Source organism: Oncorhynchus clarkii, chromosome 12, assembly GCF_045791955.1.
Source record: "Oncorhynchus clarkii lewisi isolate Uvic-CL-2024 chromosome 12, UVic_Ocla_1.0, whole genome shotgun sequence".
Taxonomy (NCBI): domain Eukaryota; kingdom Metazoa; phylum Chordata; class Actinopteri; order Salmoniformes; family Salmonidae; genus Oncorhynchus; species Oncorhynchus clarkii.
The window spans coordinates 94,502,772-94,525,000 of record NC_092158.1 but is presented as its reverse complement, the minus strand read 5'-3'; the positions used below and the strand labels follow the sequence as shown (position 1 = coordinate 94,525,000).

The window sequence follows — 22,229 nt, the reverse complement described above, 5'->3', positions numbered from 1 at the left end:
TCTCTCACCTCTCCATCTGCTCTCTCTCACCTCTCCATCTGCTCTCTCTCTCACCTGTCCATCTGCTCCCTCTCACCTTTCCATCTGCTCCCTCTCACCTTTCCATCTGCTCCCTCTCTCACCTGTCCATCTGCTCCCCATCATCTGCTCCTTCTCTCTCACCTGTCCATCTGCTCCCTCTCTCTCACCTGTTCCATCTGCTCTCTCTCACCTGTCCATCTGCTCTCTCTCTCACCTGTCCATCTACTCTCTCTGTCCATCTGCTCCCTCTCTCTCACCTGTCCATCTGCTCCCTCTCTCTCACCTGTCCATCTGCTCCCTCTCTCTCACCTGTCCATCTGCTCTCTCTCTCTCACCTGTCCATCAGTCCCTCTCTCTCACCTGTCCATCTACTCTCTGTCCATCTGCTCCCTCTCTCTCACCTGTCCATCTGCTCTCTCTCTCTCACCTGTCCATCTGCTCCCTCTCTCTCACCTGTCCATCTGCTCACTCTCCCACCTGTCCTTCTGCTGTCTCTCTCACCTATCCATCTGCTGTCTCTCACCTGTCCATCTGCTCCCTCTCTCACCGTTCCATCTGCTCCCTCTCTCACCTTTCCATCTGCTCCCTCTCTCACCTGTCCATCTGCTCTCTCTCTCACCTGCTGTCACTGTCACTTGTCCACTCAACTGTAACATTATTGTCATTGGAGAGTTCCTCAATGAGCACGACACCTCGGAGAGTTCCTCAATGAGCTAGACACCTCGTAGAGTTCCTCAATGAGCACGACACCTCGGAGAGTTCCTCAATGAGCACGACACCTCGGAGAGTTCCTCAATGAGCACGACACCTCGGAGAGTTCCTCAATGAGCACGACACCTCGGAGAGTTCCTCAATGAGCACGACACCTCGGAGAGTTCCTTAATGAGCTAGACACATTGATTAGCTCATTTCCTGACGATGGCTCGCCACTCATCGTTCTTGGCGACTTCAACCTCCCAATGTCTGCCTTCAATTCATTTCTTTCCAAGTTTCTCTTTCCCCTCCTTGTGATCTTACAGAACAGGGCTGTGGGAGGCTGAGATACTCATTGTGATCTTACAGAACAGGGCTGTGGGAGGCTGAGATACTCATTGTGATCTTACAGAACAGGGCTGTGGGAGGCTGAGATACTCCTTGTGATCTTACAGAACAGGGCTGTGGGAGGCTGAGATACTCATTGTGATCTTACAGAACAGGGCTGTGGGAGGCTGAGATACTCATTGTGATCTTACAGAACAGGGCTGTGGGAGGCTGAGATACTCATTGTGATCTTACAGAACAGGGCTGTGGGAGGCTGAGATACTCATGTATATACTATATCCTGTATCTTAGTCTATGTATTACTCATCTCATATGTATATACTATATTCTGTCCTATTCTACTGTATCTTAGTCTATGCATTACTCATCTCATATGTATATACTATATTCTACTGTATCTTAATCTATGCATTACTCATCTCATATGTATATACTATATTCTATCCTATTCTACTGTATCTTAGTCTATGCATTACTCATCTCATATGTATATACTATATTCTGTCCTATTCTACTGTATCTTAGTCTATGCATTACTCATCTCATATGTATATACTATATTCTACTGTATCTTAATCTATGCATTACTTACATTAGTCCTATTCTACTGTATCAAGCATTAGATATTACTGTTGGAGCTAGAAACACAAGCATTATATATTACTGTACTGTTGGAGCTAGAAACACAAGCATTAGATATTACTGTTGGAGCTAGAAACACAAGCATTAGATATTACTGCACTGTTGGAGCTAGAAACACAAGCATTATATATTACTGCACTGTTGGAGCTAGAAACACAAGCATTTAGTTAGATATTACTATACTGTTGGAGCTAGAAACACAAGCATTATATATTACTGTACTGTTGGAGCTAGAAACACAAGCATTATATATTACTGTACTGATGGAGCTAGAAACACAAGCATTATATATTACTGTTGGAGCTAGAAACACAAGCATTTAGTTAGATATTACTGTACTGTTGGAGCTAGAAACACAAGCATTAGATATTACTGTTGGAGCTAGAAACACAAGCATTAGATATTACTGTTGGAGCTAGAAACACAAGCATTAGATATTACTGCACTGTTGGAGCTAGAAACACAAGCATTAGATATTACTGCACTGTTGGAGCTAGAAACAAGCATTGTTGGAGCTAGAAACAAGCATTATATATTACTGTACTGATGGAGCTAGAAACACAAGCATTAGATATTACTGTACTGATGGAGCTAGAAACACAAGCATTTAGTTAGATATTACTATACTGTTACTCATCTCATATGTATATACTATATTCTACTGTATCTTAATCTATGCATTACTTACATTAGTCCTATTCTACTGTATCAAGCATTAGATATTACTGTTGGAGCTAGAAACACAAGCATTATATATTACTGTACTGTTGGAGCTAGAAACACAAGCATTAGATATTACTGTTGGAGCTAGAAACACAAGCATTAGATATTACTGCACTGTTGGAGCTAGAAACACAAGCATTATATATTACTGCACTGTTGGAGCTAGAAACACAAGCATTAGATATTACTGTACTGATGGAGCTAGAAACACAAGCATTTAGTTAGATATTACTATACTGTTGGAGCTAGAAACACAAGCATTATATATTACTGTACTGTTGGAGCTAGAAACACAAGCATTATATATTACTGTACTGATGGAGCTAGAAACACAAGCATTATATATTACTGTTGGAGCTAGAAACACAAGCATTTAGTTAGATATTACTGTACTGTTGGAGCTAGAAACACAAGCATTAGATATTACTGTTGGAGCTAGAAACACAAGCATTAGATATTACTGATGGAGCTAGAAACACAAGCATTAGATATTACTGTTGGAGCTAGAAACACAAGCATTAGATATTACTGTACTGATGGAGCTAAAAACACAAGCATTTAGTTAGATATTACTGCACTGTTGGAGCTAGAAACACAAGCATTAGATATTACTGACTGTTGGAGCTAGAAACACAAGCATTAGATATTACTGTACTGATGGAGCTAGAAACACAAGCATTAGATATTACTGTTGGAGCTAGAAACACAAGCATTAAATATTACTGTACTGTTGGAGCTAGAAACACAAGCATTATATATTACTGTACTGATGGAGCTAGAAACACAAGCATTAGATATTACTGTTGGAGCTAGAAACACAAGCATTAAATATTACTGTACTGTTGGAGCTAGAAACACAAGCATTATATATTACTGTACTGTTGGAGCTAGAAACACAAGCATTAGATATTACTGTTGGAGCTAGAAACACAAGCATTAGATATTACTGTTGGAGCTAGAAACACAAGCATTAGATATTACTGTACTGTTGGAGCTAGAAACACAAGCATTATATATTACTGTACTGTTGGAGCTAGAAACACAAGCATTATATATTACTGTTGGAGCTAGAAACACAAGCATTAGATATTACTGCACTGTTGGAGCTAGAAACACAAGCATTAGATATTACTGCACTGTTGGAGCTAGAAACACAAGCATTAGATATTACTGTACTGATGGAGCTAGAAACACAAGCATTTGATATTACTGTACTGATGGAGCTAGAAACACAAGCATTAGATATTACTGTTGGAGCTAGAAACACAAGCATTAGATATTACTGTTGGAGCTAGAAACACAAGCATTAGATATTACTGTACTGTTGGAGCTAGAAACACAAGCATTATATATTACTGTACTGTTGGAGCTAGAAACACAAGCATTATATATTACTGTTGGAGCTAGAAACACAAGCATTAGATATTACTGCACTGTTGGAGCTAGAAACACAAGCATTAGATATTACTGCACTGTTGGAGCTAGAAACACAAGCATTAGATATTACTGTACTGATTGAGCTAGAAACACAAGCATTAGATATTACTGCACTGTTGGAGCTAGAAACACAAGCATTATATATTACTGTTGGAGCTAGAAACAAAAGCATTAGATATTACTGCACTGTTGGAGCTAGAAACACAAGCATTATATATTACTGACTGTTGGAGCTAGAAACACAAGCATTAGATATTACTGTACTGATGGAGCTAGAAACACAAGCATTATATATTACTGTACTGTTGGAGCTAGAAACACAAGCATTATATATTACTGTTGGAGCTAGAAACACAAGCATTAGATATTACTGTACTGTTGGAGCTAGAAACACAAGCATTAGATATTACTGTTGGAGCTAGAAACACAAGCATTAGATATTACTGTTGGAGCTAGAAACACAAGCATTAGATATTACTGTACTGATGGAGCTAGAAACACAAGCATTTAGTTAGATATTACTGCACTGTTGGAGCTAGAAACACAAGCATTAGATATTACTGTTGGAGCTAGAAACACAAGCATTAGATATTACTGTACTGTTGGAGCTAGAAACACAAGCATTATATATTACTGTACTGATGGAGCTAGAAACACAAGCATTAGATATTACTGTACTGTTGGAGCTAGAAACACAAGCATTAGATATTACTGTTGGAGCTAGAAACACAAGCATTATATATTACTGTTGGAGCTAGAAACACAAGCATTAGATATTACTGTTGGAGCTAGAAACACAAGCATTAGATATTACTGTTGGAGCTAGAAACACAAGCATTAGATATTACTGTACTGTTGGAGCTAGAAACACAAGCATTAGATATTACTGCACTGTTGGAGCTAGAAACACAAGCATTAGATATTACTGTACTGATGGAGCTAGAAACACAAGCATTAGATATTACCGTACTGATGGAGCTAGAAACACAAGCATTAGATATTACTGTTGGAGCTAGAAACACAAGCATTAGATATTACTGTTGGAGCTAGAAACACAAGCATTAGATATTACTGTACTGATGGAGCTAGAAACACAAGCATTATATATTACTGTACTGTTGGAGCTAGAAACACAAGCATTATATATTACTGTTGGAGCTAGAAACACAAGCATTAGATATTACTGCACTGTTGGAGCTAGAAACACAAGCATTAGATATTACTGCACTGTTGGAGCTAGAAACACAAGCATTAGATATTACTGTACTGATGGAGCTAGAAACACAAACATTAGATATTACTGCACTGTTGGAGCTAGAAACACAAGCATTAGATATTACTGCACTGTTGGAGCTAGAAACACAAGCATTATATATTACTGACTGTTGGAGCTAGAAACACAAGCATTAGATATTACTGTACTGATGGAGCTAGAAACACAAGCATTATATATTACTGTACTGATGGAGCTAGAAACACAAGCATTATATATTACTGTTGGAGCTAGAAACACAAGCATTAGATATTACTGTACTGTTGGAGCTAGAAACACAAGCATTATATATTACTGTACTGATGGAGCTAGAAACACAGGCATTATATATTACTGTACTGTTGGAGCTAGAAACACAAGCATTAGATATTACTGTACTGATGGAGCTAGAAACACAAGCATTTGATATTACCGTACTGATGGAGCTAGAAACACAAGCATTAGATATTACTGTTGGAGCTAGAAACACAAGCATTAGATATTACTGCACTGTTGGAGCTAGAAACACAAGCATTATATATTACTGTACTGATGAAGCTAGAAACACAAGCATTAGATATTACTGTACTGTTGGAGCTAGAAACACAAGCATTATATATTACTGTACTGTTGGAGCTAGAAACACAAGCATTATATATTACTGTACTGTTGGAGCTAGAAACACAAGCATTAGATATTACTGTACTGATGGAGCTAGAAACACAAGCATTAGATATTACTGTTGGAGCTAGAAACACAAGCATTAGATATTACTGTACTGTTGGAGCTAGAAACACAAGCATTATATATTACTGTACTGATGGAGCTAGAAACACAAGCATTAGATATTACTGTACTGTTGGAGCTAGAAACACAAGCATTAGATATTACTGTTGGAGCTAGAACCACAAGCATTATATATTACTGTTGGAGCTAGAAACACAAGCATTAGATATTACTGTTGGAGCTAGAAACACAAGCATTAGATATTACTGTTGGAGCTAGAAACACAAGCATTAGATATTACTGTACTGTTGGAGCTAGAAACACAAGCATTAGATATTACTGCACTGTTGGAGCTAGAAACACAAGCATTAGATATTACTGCACTGTTGGAGCTAGAAACACAGGCATTAGATATTACTGTACTGATGGAGCTAGAAACACAAGCATTAGATATTACCGTACTGATGGAGCTAGAAACACAAGCATTAGATATTACTGTTGGAGCTAGAAACACAAGCATTAGATATTACCTCTTGGAGCTAGAAACACAAGCATTAGATATTACTGTACTGATGGAGCTAGAAACACAAGCATTATATATTACTGTACTGTTGGAGCTAGAAACACAAGCATTATATATTACTGTTGGAGCTAGAAACACAAGCATTAGATATTACTGCACTGTTGGAGCTAGAAACACAAGCATTAGATATTACTGCACTGTTGGAGCTAGAAACACAAGCATTAGATATTACTGTTGGAGCTAGAAACACAAGCATTAGATATTACTGACTGTTGGAGCTAGAAACACAAGCATTATATATTACTGTTGGAGCTAGAAACACAAGCATTAGATATTACTGCACTGTTGGAGCTAGAAACACAAGCATTATATATTACTGTTGGAGCTAGAAACACAAGCATTAGATATTACTGCACTGTTGGAGCTAGAAACACAAGCATTATATATTACTGACTGTTGGAGCTAGAAACACAAGCATTAGATATTACTGCTCTGTTGGAGCTAGAAACACAAGCATTGTATATTACTGTACTGTTGGAGCTAGAAACACAAGCATTAGATATTACTGCACTGTTGGAGCTAGAAACACAAGCATTATATATTACTGTACTGTTGGAGCTAGAAACACAAGCATAAGATATTACTGTACTGTTGGAGCTAGAAACACAAGCATTAGATATTACTGTACTGATGGAGCTAGAAACACAAGCATTATATATTACTGTACTGTTGGAGCTAGAAACACAAGCATTATATATTACTGTACTGATGGAGCTAGAAACACAGGCATTATATATTACTGTACTGTTGGAGCTAGAAACACAAGCATTAGATATTACTGTACTGTTGGAGCTAGAAACACAAGCATTAGATATTACTGTACTGTTGGAGCTAGAAACACAAGCATTAGATATTACTGACTGTTGGAGCTAGAAACACAAGCATTAGATATTACTGTACTGTTGGAGCTAGAAACACAAGCATTATATATTACTGTTGGAGCTAGAAAAACAAGCATTAGATATTACTATACTGTTGGAGCTAGAAACACAAGCATTAGATATTACTGTTGGAGCTAGAAACACAAGCATTATATATTACTGTTGGATCTAGAAATACAAGCATTATATATTACTGTTGGAGCTAGAAACACAAGCATTAGATATTACTGTTGGAGCTAGAAACACAAGCATTTAGTTAGATGTTACTGTTGGAGCTAGAAACACAAGCATTTAGTTAGATATTACTGTTGGAGCTAGAAACACAAGCATTATATATTACTGTACTGATGGAGCTAGGAACACAAGCATTAGATATTACTGTTGGAGCTAGAAACACAAGCATTAGATATTACTATACTGATGGAGCTAGAAACACAAGCATTTTATATATTACTGTACTGATGGAGCTAGAAACACAAGCATTATATATTACTGTTGGAGCTAGAAACACAAGCATTAGATATTACTGCACTGTTGGAGCTAGAAACACAAGCATTAGATATTACTGTACTGTTGGAGCTAGAAACACAAGCATTAGATATTACTGCACTGTTGGAGCTTGAAACACAAGCATTATATATTACTGTACTGATGGAGCTAGAAACACAAGCATTAGATATTACTGTACTGTTGGAGCTAGAAACACAAGCATTAGATTGTACTGTTGGAGCTAGAAACACAAGCATTAGATATTACTGTACTGATGGAGCTAGAAACACAAGCATTAGATATTACTGTACTGTTGGAGCTAGAAACACAAGCATTATATATTACTGTACTATGGAGCTAGAAACACAAGCATTAGATATTACTGTACTGTTGGAGCTAGAAACACAAGCATTAGATATTACTGTACTGATGGAGCTAGAAACACAAGCATTAGATATTACTGTACTGATGGAGCTAGAAACACAAGCATTAGATATTACTGCACTGTTGGAGCTAGAAACACAAGCATTAGATATTACTGTACTGTTGGAGCTAGAAACACAAGCATTAGATATTACTTTTGGAGCTAGAAACACAAGCATTAGATATTACTGTACTGATGGAGCTAGAAACACAAGCATTAGATATTACTGTTGGAGCTAGAAACACAAGCATTAGATATTACTGTTGGAGCTAGAAACACAAGCATTATATATTACTGTTGGAGCTAGAAACACAAGCATTAGATATTACTGCACTGTTGGAGCTAGAAACACAAGCATTATATATTACTGTACTGTTGGAGCTAGAAACACAAGCATTGTATATTACTGCACTGTTGGAGCTAGAAACACAAGCATTATATATTACTGTTGGAGCTAGAAACACAAGCATTGTATATTACTGCACTGTTGGAGCTAGAAACACAAGCATTTAGTTAGATATTACTGCACTGTTGGAGCTAGAAACACAAGCATTATATATTACTGTACTGATGGAGCTAGAAACACAAGCATTAGATATTACTGTACTGTTGGAGCTAGAAACACAAGCATTAGATATTACTGTACTGTTGGAGCTAGAAACACAAGCATTATATATTACTGTACTGTTGGAGCTAGAAACACAAGCATTAGATATTACTGTACTGATGGAGCTAGAAACACAAGCATTAGATATTACTGTACTGATGGAGCTAGAAACACAAGCATTAGATATTACTGTACTGATGGAGCTAGAAACACAAGCATTAGATATTACTGTACTGTTGGAGCTAGAAACACAAGCATTATATATTACTGTACTGATGGAGCTAGAAACACAAGCATTAGATATTACTGTACTGTTGGAGCTAGAAACACAAGCATTAGATATTACTGTACTGATGGAGCTAGAAACACAAGCATTAGATATTACTGTACTGTTGGAGCTAGAAACACAAGCATTAGATATTACTGTACTGATGGAGCTAGAAACACAAGCATTAGATATTACTGCACTGTTGGAGCTAGAAACACAAGCATTAGATATTACTGTACTGATGGAGCTAGAAACACAAGCATTAGATATTACTGTACTGATGGAGCTAGAAACACAAGCATTAGATATTACTTTTGGAGCTAGAAACACAAGCATTAGATATTACTGTACTGATGGAGCTAGAAACACAAGCATTAGATATTACTGTTGGAGCTAGAAACACAAGCATTAGATATTACTGTTGGAGCTAGAAACACAAGCATTATATATTACTGTTGGAGCTAGAAACACAAGCATTAGATATTACTGCACTGTTGGAGCTAGAAGCACAAGCATTATATATTACTGTACTGTTGGAGCTAGAAACACAAGCATTAGATATTACTGCACTGTTGGAGCTAGAAACACAAGCATTGTATATTACTGCACTGTTGGAGCTAGAAACACAAGCATTTAGTTAGATATTACTGTACTGTTGGAGCTAGAAACACAAGCATTATATATTACTGCACTGTTGGAGCTAGAAACACAAGCATTAGATATTACTGCACTGTTGGAGCTAGAAACACAAGCATTAGATATTACTGTACTGATGGAGCTAGAAACACAAACATTAGATATTACTGCACTGTTGGAGCTAGAAACACAAGCATTAGATATTACTGCACTGTTGGAGCTAGAAACACAAGCATTATATATTACTGACTGTTGGAGCTAGAAACACAAGCATTAGATATTACTGTACTGATGGAGCTAGAAACACAAGCATTATATATTACTGTACTGATGGAGCTAGAAACACAAGCATTATATATTACTGTTGGAGCTAGAAACACAAGCATTAGATATTACTGTACTGTTGGAGCTAGAAACACAAGCATTATATATTACTGTACTGATGGAGCTAGAAACACAGGCATTATATATTACTGTACTGTTGGAGCTAGAAACACAAGCATTAGATATTACTGTACTGATGGAGCTAGAAACACAAGCATTTGATATTACCGTACTGATGGAGCTAGAAACACAAGCATTAGATATTACTGTTGGAGCTAGAAACACAAGCATTAGATATTACTGCACTGTTGGAGCTAGAAACACAAGCATTATATATTACTGTACTGATGAAGCTAGAAACACAAGCATTATATATTACTGTACTGTTGGAGCTAGAAACACAAGCATTAGATATTACTGTACTGTTGGAGCTAGAAACACAAGCATTATATATTACTGTACTGTTGGAGCTAGAAACACAAGCATTATATATTACTGTACTGTTGGAGCTAGAAACACAAGCATTAGATATTACTGTACTGATGGAGCTAGAAACACAAGCATTAGATATTACTGTTGGAGCTAGAAACACAAGCATTAGATATTACTGTACTGTTGGAGCTAGAAACACAAGCATTATATATTACTGTACTGATGGAGCTAGAAACACAAGCATTAGATATTACTGTACTGTTGGAGCTAGAAACACAAGCATTAGATATTACTGTTGGAGCTAGAAACACAAGCATTATATATTACTGTTGGAGCTAGAAACACAAGCATTAGATATTACTGTTGGAGCTAGAAACACAAGCATTAGATATTACTGTTGGAGCTAGAAACACAAGCATTAGATATTACTGTACTGTTGGAGCTAGAAACACAAGCATTAGATATTACTGCACTGTTGGAGCTAGAAACACAAGCATTAGATATTACTGCACTGTTGGAGCTAGAAACACAGGCATTAGATATTACTGTACTGATGGAGCTAGAAACACAAGCATTAGATATTACCGTACTGATGGAGCTAGAAACACAAGCATTAGATATTACTGTTGGAGCTAGAAACACAAGCATTAGATATTACTGTTGGAGCTAGAAACACAAGCATTAGATATTACTGTACTGATGGAGCTAGAAACACAAGCATTATATATTACTGTACTGTTGGAGCTAGAAACACAAGCATTATATATTACTGTTGGAGCTAGAAACACAAGCATTAGATATTACTGCACTGTTGGAGCTAGAAACACAAGCATTAGATATTACTGCACTGTTGGAGCTAGAAACACAAGCATTAGATATTACTGTACTGATGGAGCTAGAAACACAAACATTAGATATTACTGCACTGTTGGAGCTAGAAACACAAGCATTAGATATTACTGCACTGTTGGAGCTAGAAACACAAGCATTATATATTACTGACTGTTGGAGCTAGAAACACAAGCATTAGATATTACTGTACTGATGGAGCTAGAAACACAAGCATTATATATTACTGTACTGATGGAGCTAGAAACACAAGCATTATATATTACTGTTGGAGCTAGAAACACAAGCATTAGATATTACTGTACTGTTGGAGCTAGAAACACAAGCATTATATATTACTGTACTGATGGAGCTAGAAACACAGGCATTATATATTACTGTACTGTTGGAGCTAGAAACACAAGCATTAGATATTACTGTACTGATGGAGCTAGAAACACAAGCATTTGATATTACCGTACTGATGGAGCTAGAAACACAAGCATTAGATATTACTGTTGGAGCTAGAAACACAAGCATTAGATATTACTGCACTGTTGGAGCTAGAAACACAAGCATTATATATTACTGTACTGATGAAGCTAGAAACACAAGCATTATATATTACTGTACTGTTGGAGCTAGAAACACAAGCATTAGATATTACTGTACTGTTGGAGCTAGAAACACAAGCATTATATATTACTGTACTGTTGGAGCTAGAAACACAAGCATTATATATTACTGTACTGTTGGAGCTAGAAACACAAGCATTAGATATTACTGTACTGATGGAGCTAGAAACACAAGCATTAGATATTACTGTTGGAGCTAGAAACACAAGCATTAGATATTACTGTACTGTTGGAGCTAGAAACACAAGCATTATATATTACTGTACTGATGGAGCTAGAAACACAAGCATTAGATATTACTGTACTGTTGGAGCTAGAAACACAAGCATTAGATATTACTGTTGGAGCTAGAAACACAAGCATTATATATTACTGTTGGAGCTAGAAACACAAGCATTAGATATTACTGTTGGAGCTAGAAACACAAGCATTAGATATTACTGTTGGAGCTAGAAACACAAGCATTAGATATTACTGTACTGTTGGAGCTAGAAACACAAGCATTAGATATTACTGCACTGTTGGAGCTAGAAACACAAGCATTAGATATTACTGCACTGTTGGAGCTAGAAACACAGGCATTAGATATTACTGTACTGATGGAGCTAGAAACACAAGCATTAGATATTACCGTACTGATGGAGCTAGAAACACAAGCATTAGATATTACTGTTGGAGCTAGAAACACAAGCATTAGATATTACCTCTTGGAGCTAGAAACACAAGCATTAGATATTACTGTACTGATGGAGCTAGAAACACAAGCATTATATATTACTGTACTGTTGGAGCTAGAAACACAAGCATTATATATTACTGTTGGAGCTAGAAACACAAGCATTAGATATTACTGCACTGTTGGAGCTAGAAACACAAGCATTAGATATTACTGTACTGATGGAGCTAGAAACACAAGCATTAGATATTACTGTTGGAGCTAGAAACACAAGCATTAGATATTACTGTACTGTTGGAGCTAGAAACACAAGCATTATATATTACTGTACTGATGGAGCTAGAAACACAAGCATTAGATATTACTGTACTGTTGGAGCTAGAAACACAAGCATTAGATATTACTGTTGGAGCTAGAAACACAAGCATTATATATTACTGTTGGAGCTAGAAACACAAGCATTAGATATTACTGTTGGAGCTAGAAACACAAGCATTAGATATTACTGTTGGAGCTAGAAACACAAGCATTAGATATTACTGTACTGTTGGAGCTAGAAACACAAGCATTAGATATTACTGCACTGTTGGAGCTAGAAACACAAGCATTAGATATTACTGCACTGTTGGAGCTAGAAACACAGGCATTAGATATTACTGTACTGATGGAGCTAGAAACACAAGCATTAGATATTACCGTACTGATGGAGCTAGAAACACAAGCATTAGATATTACTGTTGGAGCTAGAAACACAAGCATTAGATATTACCTCTTGGAGCTAGAAACACAAGCATTAGATATTACTGTACTGATGGAGCTAGAAACACAAGCATTATATATTACTGTACTGTTGGAGCTAGAAACACAAGCATTATATATTACTGTTGGAGCTAGAAACACAAGCATTAGATATTACTGCACTGTTGGAGCTAGAAACACAAGCATTAGATATTACTGCACTGTTGGAGCTAGAAACACAAGCATTAGATATTACTGTTGGAGCTAGAAACACAAGCATTAGATATTACTGACTGTTGGAGCTAGAAACACAAGCATTATATATTACTGTTGGAGCTAGAAACACAAGCATTAGATATTACTGCACTGTTGGAGCTAGAAACACAAGCATTATATATTACTGTTGGAGCTAGAAACACAAGCATTAGATATTACTGCACTGTTGGAGCTAGAAACACAAGCATTATATATTACTGACTGTTGGAGCTAGAAACACAAGCATTAGATATTACTGCTCTGTTGGAGCTAGAAACACAAGCATTGTATATTACTGTACTGTTGGAGCTAGAAACACAAGCATTAGATATTACTGCACTGTTGGAGCTAGAAACACAAGCATTATATATTACTGTACTGTTGGAGCTAGAAACACAAGCATAAGATATTACTGTACTGTTGGAGCTAGAAACACAAGCATTAGATATTACTGTACTGATGGAGCTAGAAACACAAGCATTATATATTACTGTACTGTTGGAGCTAGAAACACAAGCATTATATATTACTGTACTGATGGAGCTAGAAACACAGGCATTATATATTACTGTACTGTTGGAGCTAGAAACACAAGCATTAGATATTACTGTACTGTTGGAGCTAGAAACACAAGCATTAGATATTACTGTACTGTTGGAGCTAGAAACACAAGCATTAGATATTACTGACTGTTGGAGCTAGAAACACAAGCATTAGATATTACTGTACTGTTGGAGCTAGAAACACAAGCATTATATATTACTGTTGGAGCTAGAAAAACAAGCATTAGATATTACTATACTGTTGGAGCTAGAAACACAAGCATTAGATATTACTGTTGGAGCTAGAAACACAAGCATTATATATTACTGTTGGATCTAGAAATACAAGCATTATATATTACTGTTGGAGCTAGAAACACAAGCATTAGATATTACTGTTGGAGCTAGAAACACAAGCATTTAGTTAGATGTTACTGTTGGAGCTAGAAACACAAGCATTTAGTTAGATATTACTGTTGGAGCTAGAAACACAAGCATTATATATTACTGTACTGATGGAGCTAGGAACACAAGCATTAGATATTACTGTTGGAGCTAGAAACACAAGCATTAGATATTACTATACTGATGGAGCTAGAAACACAAGCATTTTATATATTACTGTACTGATGGAGCTAGAAACACAAGCATTATATATTACTGTTGGAGCTAGAAACACAAGCATTAGATATTACTGCACTGTTGGAGCTAGAAACACAAGCATTAGATATTACTGTACTGTTGGAGCTAGAAACACAAGCATTAGATATTACTGCACTGTTGGAGCTTGAAACACAAGCATTATATATTACTGTACTGATGGAGCTAGAAACACAAGCATTAGATATTACTGTACTGTTGGAGCTAGAAACACAAGCATTAGATTGTACTGTTGGAGCTAGAAACACAAGCATTAGATATTACTGTACTGATGGAGCTAGAAACACAAGCATTAGATATTACTGTACTGTTGGAGCTAGAAACACAAGCATTATATATTACTGTACTGATGGAGCTAGAAACACAAGCATTAGATATTACTGTACTGTTGGAGCTAGAAACACAAGCATTAGATATTACTGTACTGATGGAGCTAGAAACACAAGCATTAGATATTACTGTACTGATGGAGCTAGAAACACAAGCATTAGATATTACTGCACTGTTGGAGCTAGAAACACAAGCATTAGATATTACTGTACTGTTGGAGCTAGAAACACAAGCATTAGATATTACTTTTGGAGCTAGAAACACAAGCATTAGATATTACTGTACTGATGGAGCTAGAAACACAAGCATTAGATATTACTGTTGGAGCTAGAAACACAAGCATTAGATATTACTGTTGGAGCTAGAAACACAAGCATTATATATTACTGTTGGAGCTAGAAACACAAGCATTAGATATTACTGCACTGTTGGAGCTAGAAACACAAGCATTATATATTACTGTACTGTTGGAGCTAGAAACACAAGCATTGTATATTACTGCACTGTTGGAGCTAGAAACACAAGCATTATATATTACTGTTGGAGCTAGAAACACAAGCATTGTATATTACTGCACTGTTGGAGCTAGAAACACAAGCATTTAGTTAGATATTACTGCACTGTTGGAGCTAGAAACACAAGCATTATATATTACTGTACTGATGGAGCTAGAAACACAAGCATTAGATATTACTGTACTGTTGGAGCTAGAAACACAAGCATTAGATATTACTGTACTGTTGGAGCTAGAAACACAAGCATTATATATTACTGTACTGTTGGAGCTAGAAACACAAGCATTAGATATTACTGTACTGATGGAGCTAGAAACACAAGCATTAGATATTACTGTACTGATGGAGCTAGAAACACAAGCATTAGATATTACTGTACTGATGGAGCTAGAAACACAAGCATTAGATATTACTGTACTGTTGGAGCTAGAAACACAAGCATTATATATTACTGTACTGATGGAGCTAGAAACACAAGCATTAGATATTACTGTACTGTTGGAGCTAGAAACACAAGCATTAGATATTACTGTACTGATGGAGCTAGAAACACAAGCATTAGATATTACTGTACTGTTGGAGCTAGAAACACAAGCATTAGATATTACTGTACTGATGGAGCTAGAAACACAAGCATTAGATATTACTGCACTGTTGGAGCTAGAAACACAAGCATTAGATATTACTGTACTGATGGAGCTAGAAACACAAGCATTAGATATTACTGTACTGATGGAGCTAGAAACACAAGCATTAGATATTACTTTTGGAGCTAGAAACACAAGCATTAGATATTACTGTACTGGAGCTAGAAACACAAGCATTAGATATTACTGTTGGAGCTAGAAACACAAGCATTAGATATTACTGTTGGAGCTAGAAACACAAGCATTATATATTACTGTTGGAGCTAGAAACACAAGCATTAGATATTACTGCACTGTTGGAGCTAGAAGCACAAGCATTATATATTACTGTACTGTTGGAGCTAGAAACACAAGCATTAGATATTACTGCACTGTTGGAGCTAGAAACACAAGCATTGTATATTACTGCACTGTTGGAGCTAGAAACACAAGCATTTAGTTAGATATTACTGTACTGTTGGAGCTAGAAACACAAGCATTATATATTACTGCACTGTTGGAGCTAGAAACACAAGCATTTAGTTAGATATTACTGCACTGTTGGAGCTAGAAACACAAGCATTGTATATTACTGCACTGTTGGAGCTAAAAACACAAGCATTATATATTACTGCACTGTTGGAGCTAGAAACACAAGCATTAGATATTACCGTACTGATGGGAGCTAGAAACACAAGCATTAGATATTACTGTTGGAGCTAGAAACACAAGCATTAGATATTACTGCACTGTTGGAGCTAGAAACACAAGCATTAGATATTCCTGTTGGAGCTAGAAACACAAGCATTATATATTACTGTTGGAGCTAGAAACACAAGCATTAGATATTACTGTACTGTTGGAGCTAGAAACACAAGCATTAGATATTACTGTACTGTTGGAGCTAGAAACACAAGCATTAGATATTACTGTACTGTTGGAACTAGAAACACAAGCATTATATATTACTGTACTGATGGAGCTAGAAACACAAGCATTAGATATTACTGTACTGATGGAGCTAGAAACACAAGCATTATATATTACTGTACTGTTGGAGCTAGAAACACAAGCATTAGATATTACTGTACTGTTGGAGCTAGAAACACAAGCATTAGATATTACTGTACTGTTGGAGCTAGAAACACAAGCATTATATATTACTGTACTGATGGAGCTAGAAACACAAGCATTATATATTACTGTACTGATGGAGCTAGAAACACAAGCATTAGATATTACTGTACTGTTGGAGCTAGAAACACATGCATTTAGTTAGATATTACTGTACTGTTGGAGCTAGAAACACAAGCATTATATATTACTGTTGGAGCTAGAAACACAAGCATTAGATATTACTGTACTGATGGAGCTAGAAACACATGCATTTAGTTAGATATTACTGTACTGTTGGAGCTAGAAACACAAGCATTAGATATTACTGTACTGTTGGAACTAGAAACACAAGCATTATATATTACTGTACTGATGGAGCTAGAAACACAAGCATTAGATATTACTGTACTGATGGAGCTAGAAACACAAGCATTATATATTACTGTACTGTTGGAGCTAGAAACACAAGCATTAGATATTACTGTACTGTTGGAGCTAGAAACACAAGCATTAGATATTACTGTACTGTTGGAGCTAGAAACACAAGCATTATATATTACTGTACTGATGGAGCTAGAAACACAAGCATTATATATTACTGTACTGATGGAGCTAGAAACACAAGCATTAGATATTACTGTACTGTTGGAGCTAGAAACACATGCATTTAGTTAGATATTACTGTACTGTTGGAGCTAGAAACACAAGCATTATATATTACTGTTGGAGCTAGAAACACAAGCATTAGATATTACTGTACTGTTGGAGCTAGGAACACAAGCATTTAGTTAGATATTACTGACTGTTGGAGCTAGAAACACAAGCATTTAGTTAGATATTACTGTTGGAGCTGGGAACACCAGCATTTAGTTAGATATTACTGACTGTTGGAGCTAGAAACACAAGCATATAGTTAGATATTGCTGTTGGAGCTAGAAACACAAGCATTTAGTTAGATATTGCTGTTGGAGCTAGAAACACAAGCATTTAGTTAGATATTGCTGTTGGAGCTAGAAACACAAGCATTTAGTTAGATATTGCTGTTGGAGCTAGAAACACAAGCATTTAGTTAGATATTGCTGTTGGAGCTAGAAACACAAGCATTTAGTTAGATATTGCTGTTGGAGCTAGAAACACAAGCATTTAGTTAGATATTGCTGTTGGAGCTAGAAACACAAGCATTTAGTTAGATATTACTGTTGGAGCTAGAAACACAAGCATTTAGTTAGATATTGCTGTTGGAGCTAGAAACACAATCATTTAGTTAGATATTGATGTTGGAGCTAGAAACACAAGCATTTAGTTAGATATTACTGTTGGAGCTAGAAACACAAGCATTTAGTTAGATGTTACTGTTGGAGCTAGAAACACAAGCATTTAGTTAGATGTTACTGTTGGAGCTAGAAACACAAGCATTAGATATGACTGCACTGTTGGAGCTAGGAACACCCTCAATAACATTGCTAAAAACGTGTATGTGACCAATAACGTGATCATCTCTCTCTCGGTCTCTACCTCCAGGTTTGTGCGTCAGTATCCGTTTGCCCTGCATGCCCTGTGGTCCCTACTGAGTGGTCGAACCCTGGTGGTCCTGGGATCTGAGGAGGGGAGGGTCAGGAGGCTGGTGTCCGCTCTAGCCCTCTACGTGCCTGGACCCGGGCGCTGTGGGGAGAGGGTCCAGCCCTGGTTGTCCTGCCCCTTCAGCCTCACTGACCTACAGCGATGGAAACTCATAGGACTGCAGAGGTGAGGAGGAAGGGGCGGTGCCTGTGTTCTACAGCAGCAGGCTGTCACATGACATGATGCTGTCATCTGTCCTGGTTTCAGTCTGTGCATCTTTTGACCGAAACACTTCCTGTTATAACTAGCCCATATACAGTCAACTTCCTGTTATAACTAGCCCATATACAGTCAACTTCCTGTTATAACTAGCCTATCTACGGTCTACTTCCTGTTATAACTAGCCTATATACGGTGAACTTCCTGTTATAACGAGCCTATATACAGTGAACTTCCTGTTATAACTAGCCTATATACGGTCAACGTTCTGTTATAACTAGCCTATATACAGTCAACTGCCCTATATACAGTAGACATGTCTCCTAGCTCCTACCCTATATACAGTAGACATGCCTCCTCCTCCTGCCCTATATACAGTAGACATGCCTCCTAGCTCCTACCCTATATACAGTAGACATGCCTCCTAGCTCCTACCCTATATACAGTAGACATGCCTCCTAGCTCCTACTCATACAGACAGCCTAATTAAAGTCTACACACCCCTTGCATAGTTCTCATTTTGCGGCCTTAAATTAAAGTATAAAAAGTGCATTTATATACAGTAGACGTGTCTCCTAGCTCCTACCCTATATACAGTAGACATGCCTCCTAGCTCCTACCCTATATACAGTAGACATGCCTCCTAGCTCCTACTCATACAGACAGCCTAATTAAAGTCTACACACCCCTTGCATAGTTCTCATTTTGCGGCCTTAAATTAAAGTATAAAAAGTGCATTTATTTGGGATCGTTTTCCCCCATTAATCAATATAAAATATGTCTAGACTTTCACGAGGCGCTGTGCATCTCACTCAGACTGAGGTTCTCCTCCCTCTTTACCTCCCAGGATGGCGTCTCCCGTGGGGACCAGCATGCTCTGCTCTCTGTCTCGCTACAGCCGTTACATCTCCGTCCTGGACGCCGACCGGAAGACCCTCCGTTGCCCCGGCTACCGCGGAACCCTCCTGGCCAACGTGGCGGACCACCGTACCCATCTGCGCCGAGGTTCCACCTACTTCCTTCATCTCCAGAACGTGCTCAGTAGACTGGCTTCCCGGGCCTTCCTCCTTAGCTTTACGCATCACCTCCACCTTCCCATCAGCCACCTGGAGCAGAGACAGGAAGTGGAGGAGAGGACGAGAGGCTTCCTGAGGGATCAGCTCAGGCTTGGGGAAGACGACTGTTCCATCCTGATGTACCTGAGTCAGCTGATCACACAGCACTACCTGGACAGTACCTCAGGAGGAGCTGTTACGACACAACCCCACCTGGAGAAGGACAACACGCCTGGAACCAACCAGCAGGACCTGGAAGCTAACAACATACTAGACCCTACCACTGGGGGCACTATAAACCCAGAGCAGTACCTACACCCTACCACAGGGGGTGCTGTAGACCAACAAGACCCTGAGTCTAATACTGGAGGCAGAGTGAATACAGGGCAGTACCTAGACCCTACCACTGGGGGCGCTATAACCCCAGAGACGGGCATAGACTCTACCACTGGGGGCGGTATAACCCCAGAGATGGGCCTAGACCCTACCACTGGGGGCGCTATAACCCCAGAGACGGGCGTAGAGCCTACCACTGGGGGCGCTATAACCCCAGAGACGGGCGTAGACTCTACCACTGGGGGTGCTATAACCCCAGCGCAGTACCTAGACCCTTCCACTGGGGGCGCTATAACCCCAGAGCAGTACCTAGACCCTACCATCCATCAGTCTGCTACTAGGAGCAGAGCTCCACCCAGCTTCACCTTTAACTACACCACCAGTCTCTTATACAAGATCTGATCTGACGGGGGTTGAATCTCCTGAGAGCCTTCAAGTCCTCAAAACAACACCGGAGGAGACAGATCTGCGGTAGATTCACTCTGGGTTGGAGACGGGAGGGCCTGTCTCTGTCTCCTAGGTAACCAGGAGAGACTGAGGGCCTGTCTCTGTCTCCTAGGTAATCAGGAGAGACGGGAGGGCCTGTCTCTGTCTCCTAGGTAATCAGGAGAGACTGAGGGCCTGTCTCTGTCTCCTAGGTAATCAGGAGAGACTGAGGGCCTGTCTCTGTCTCCTAGGTAATCAGGAGAGACTGAGGGCCTGTCTCTGTCTCCTAGGTAATCAGGAGGGACTGAGGGCCTGTCTCTGTCTCCTAGGTAATCAGGAGGGACTGAGGGCCTGTCTCTGTCTCCGAGGTAATCAGGAGAGACTGAGGGCCTGTCTCTGTCTCCTAGGTAACCAGGAGAGACTGAGGGGGTTTAGTGAATGTAATGTAGCAGTGTTCATGCTGTCCATCAAGTCCTCCTTCCGATGAATGCCCTAACCTCGGGGGGGGGGGGGGGGCCTGGACGCTGATCAGCCTGGACGCTGATTTAGATTGATTGACAAGTCACTATGAACCGTCCTTCTGATCTGAGCGAGAAGTGTGTGTGTGTGTGTGTGTGTAACGTTAATATGAGGCATGTTCTGTGTGTGTTCGTGCCGGTCTGTCTCCCGTGACGTTGCATGTTGTCCACGGAACCACAGTACTACTACAGTTGCTTAGGAACGTTGACGTTGTAAAAAGATCAGATTGGTGCCCATTCAACACATCTAATCTAACAAAAGAGGATAATTTGTCAAATCTGTCACGATTTATGTTTTGTAACAAACCCACAATGTATTTACTTAAGTCCCGATTATATTGGACTGTTTTCCCTGCGTAACATGTAGAAGTTGTCCCTTTCCCAGGTTTAGAAGAAGAGGTGACTGCTAAATGCTAACTCCCATTCGTATAAGCTGGTAGCATAGCTAGCATACAGAAATTGTTGATGGTAGTCATGTCGTTTAAAAAAAAACGAATGCACTTGATTGGTGACGATGACATGAGTTGATGTTAACGTCCACACAAGCATTATACCTCAACATCGTGTGAAATAGAAAATAGCTTAACTGTAGGCTAATTTAGGTTTGTCGCCCCCCCCCCCCCCCCCCCCAATGAGGAAGCTTGGGGATCTTAACCCCCGATGTGTTTCCATGGCAACGGCGTTCCCATTGTTTTGTTCAGTTGGATT

At 38.5% G+C, this 22,229-nt stretch overlaps 1 protein-coding gene across 1 annotated transcript in view; it reads left to right on the top strand.

Moving 5' to 3' along the window:
- The window catches only part of LOC139421678 (guanine nucleotide exchange protein smcr8a-like), a 28,272-nt gene extending 6,769 nt beyond the window's left edge, over positions 1 to 21,503 (top strand). Inside the window, exons 6-7 of the mRNA XM_071172769.1 lie at positions 18,929 to 19,153; positions 20,034 to 21,503. Of these exons, the coding sequence (XP_071028870.1) occupies positions 18,929 to 19,153; positions 20,034 to 20,979 (1,171 nt within the window). The 3' untranslated portion in view covers positions 20,980 to 21,503. The remainder of the gene's footprint in view (positions 1 to 18,928; positions 19,154 to 20,033) is intronic.
- Positions 21,504 to 22,229: the final 726 nt, after the last annotated feature.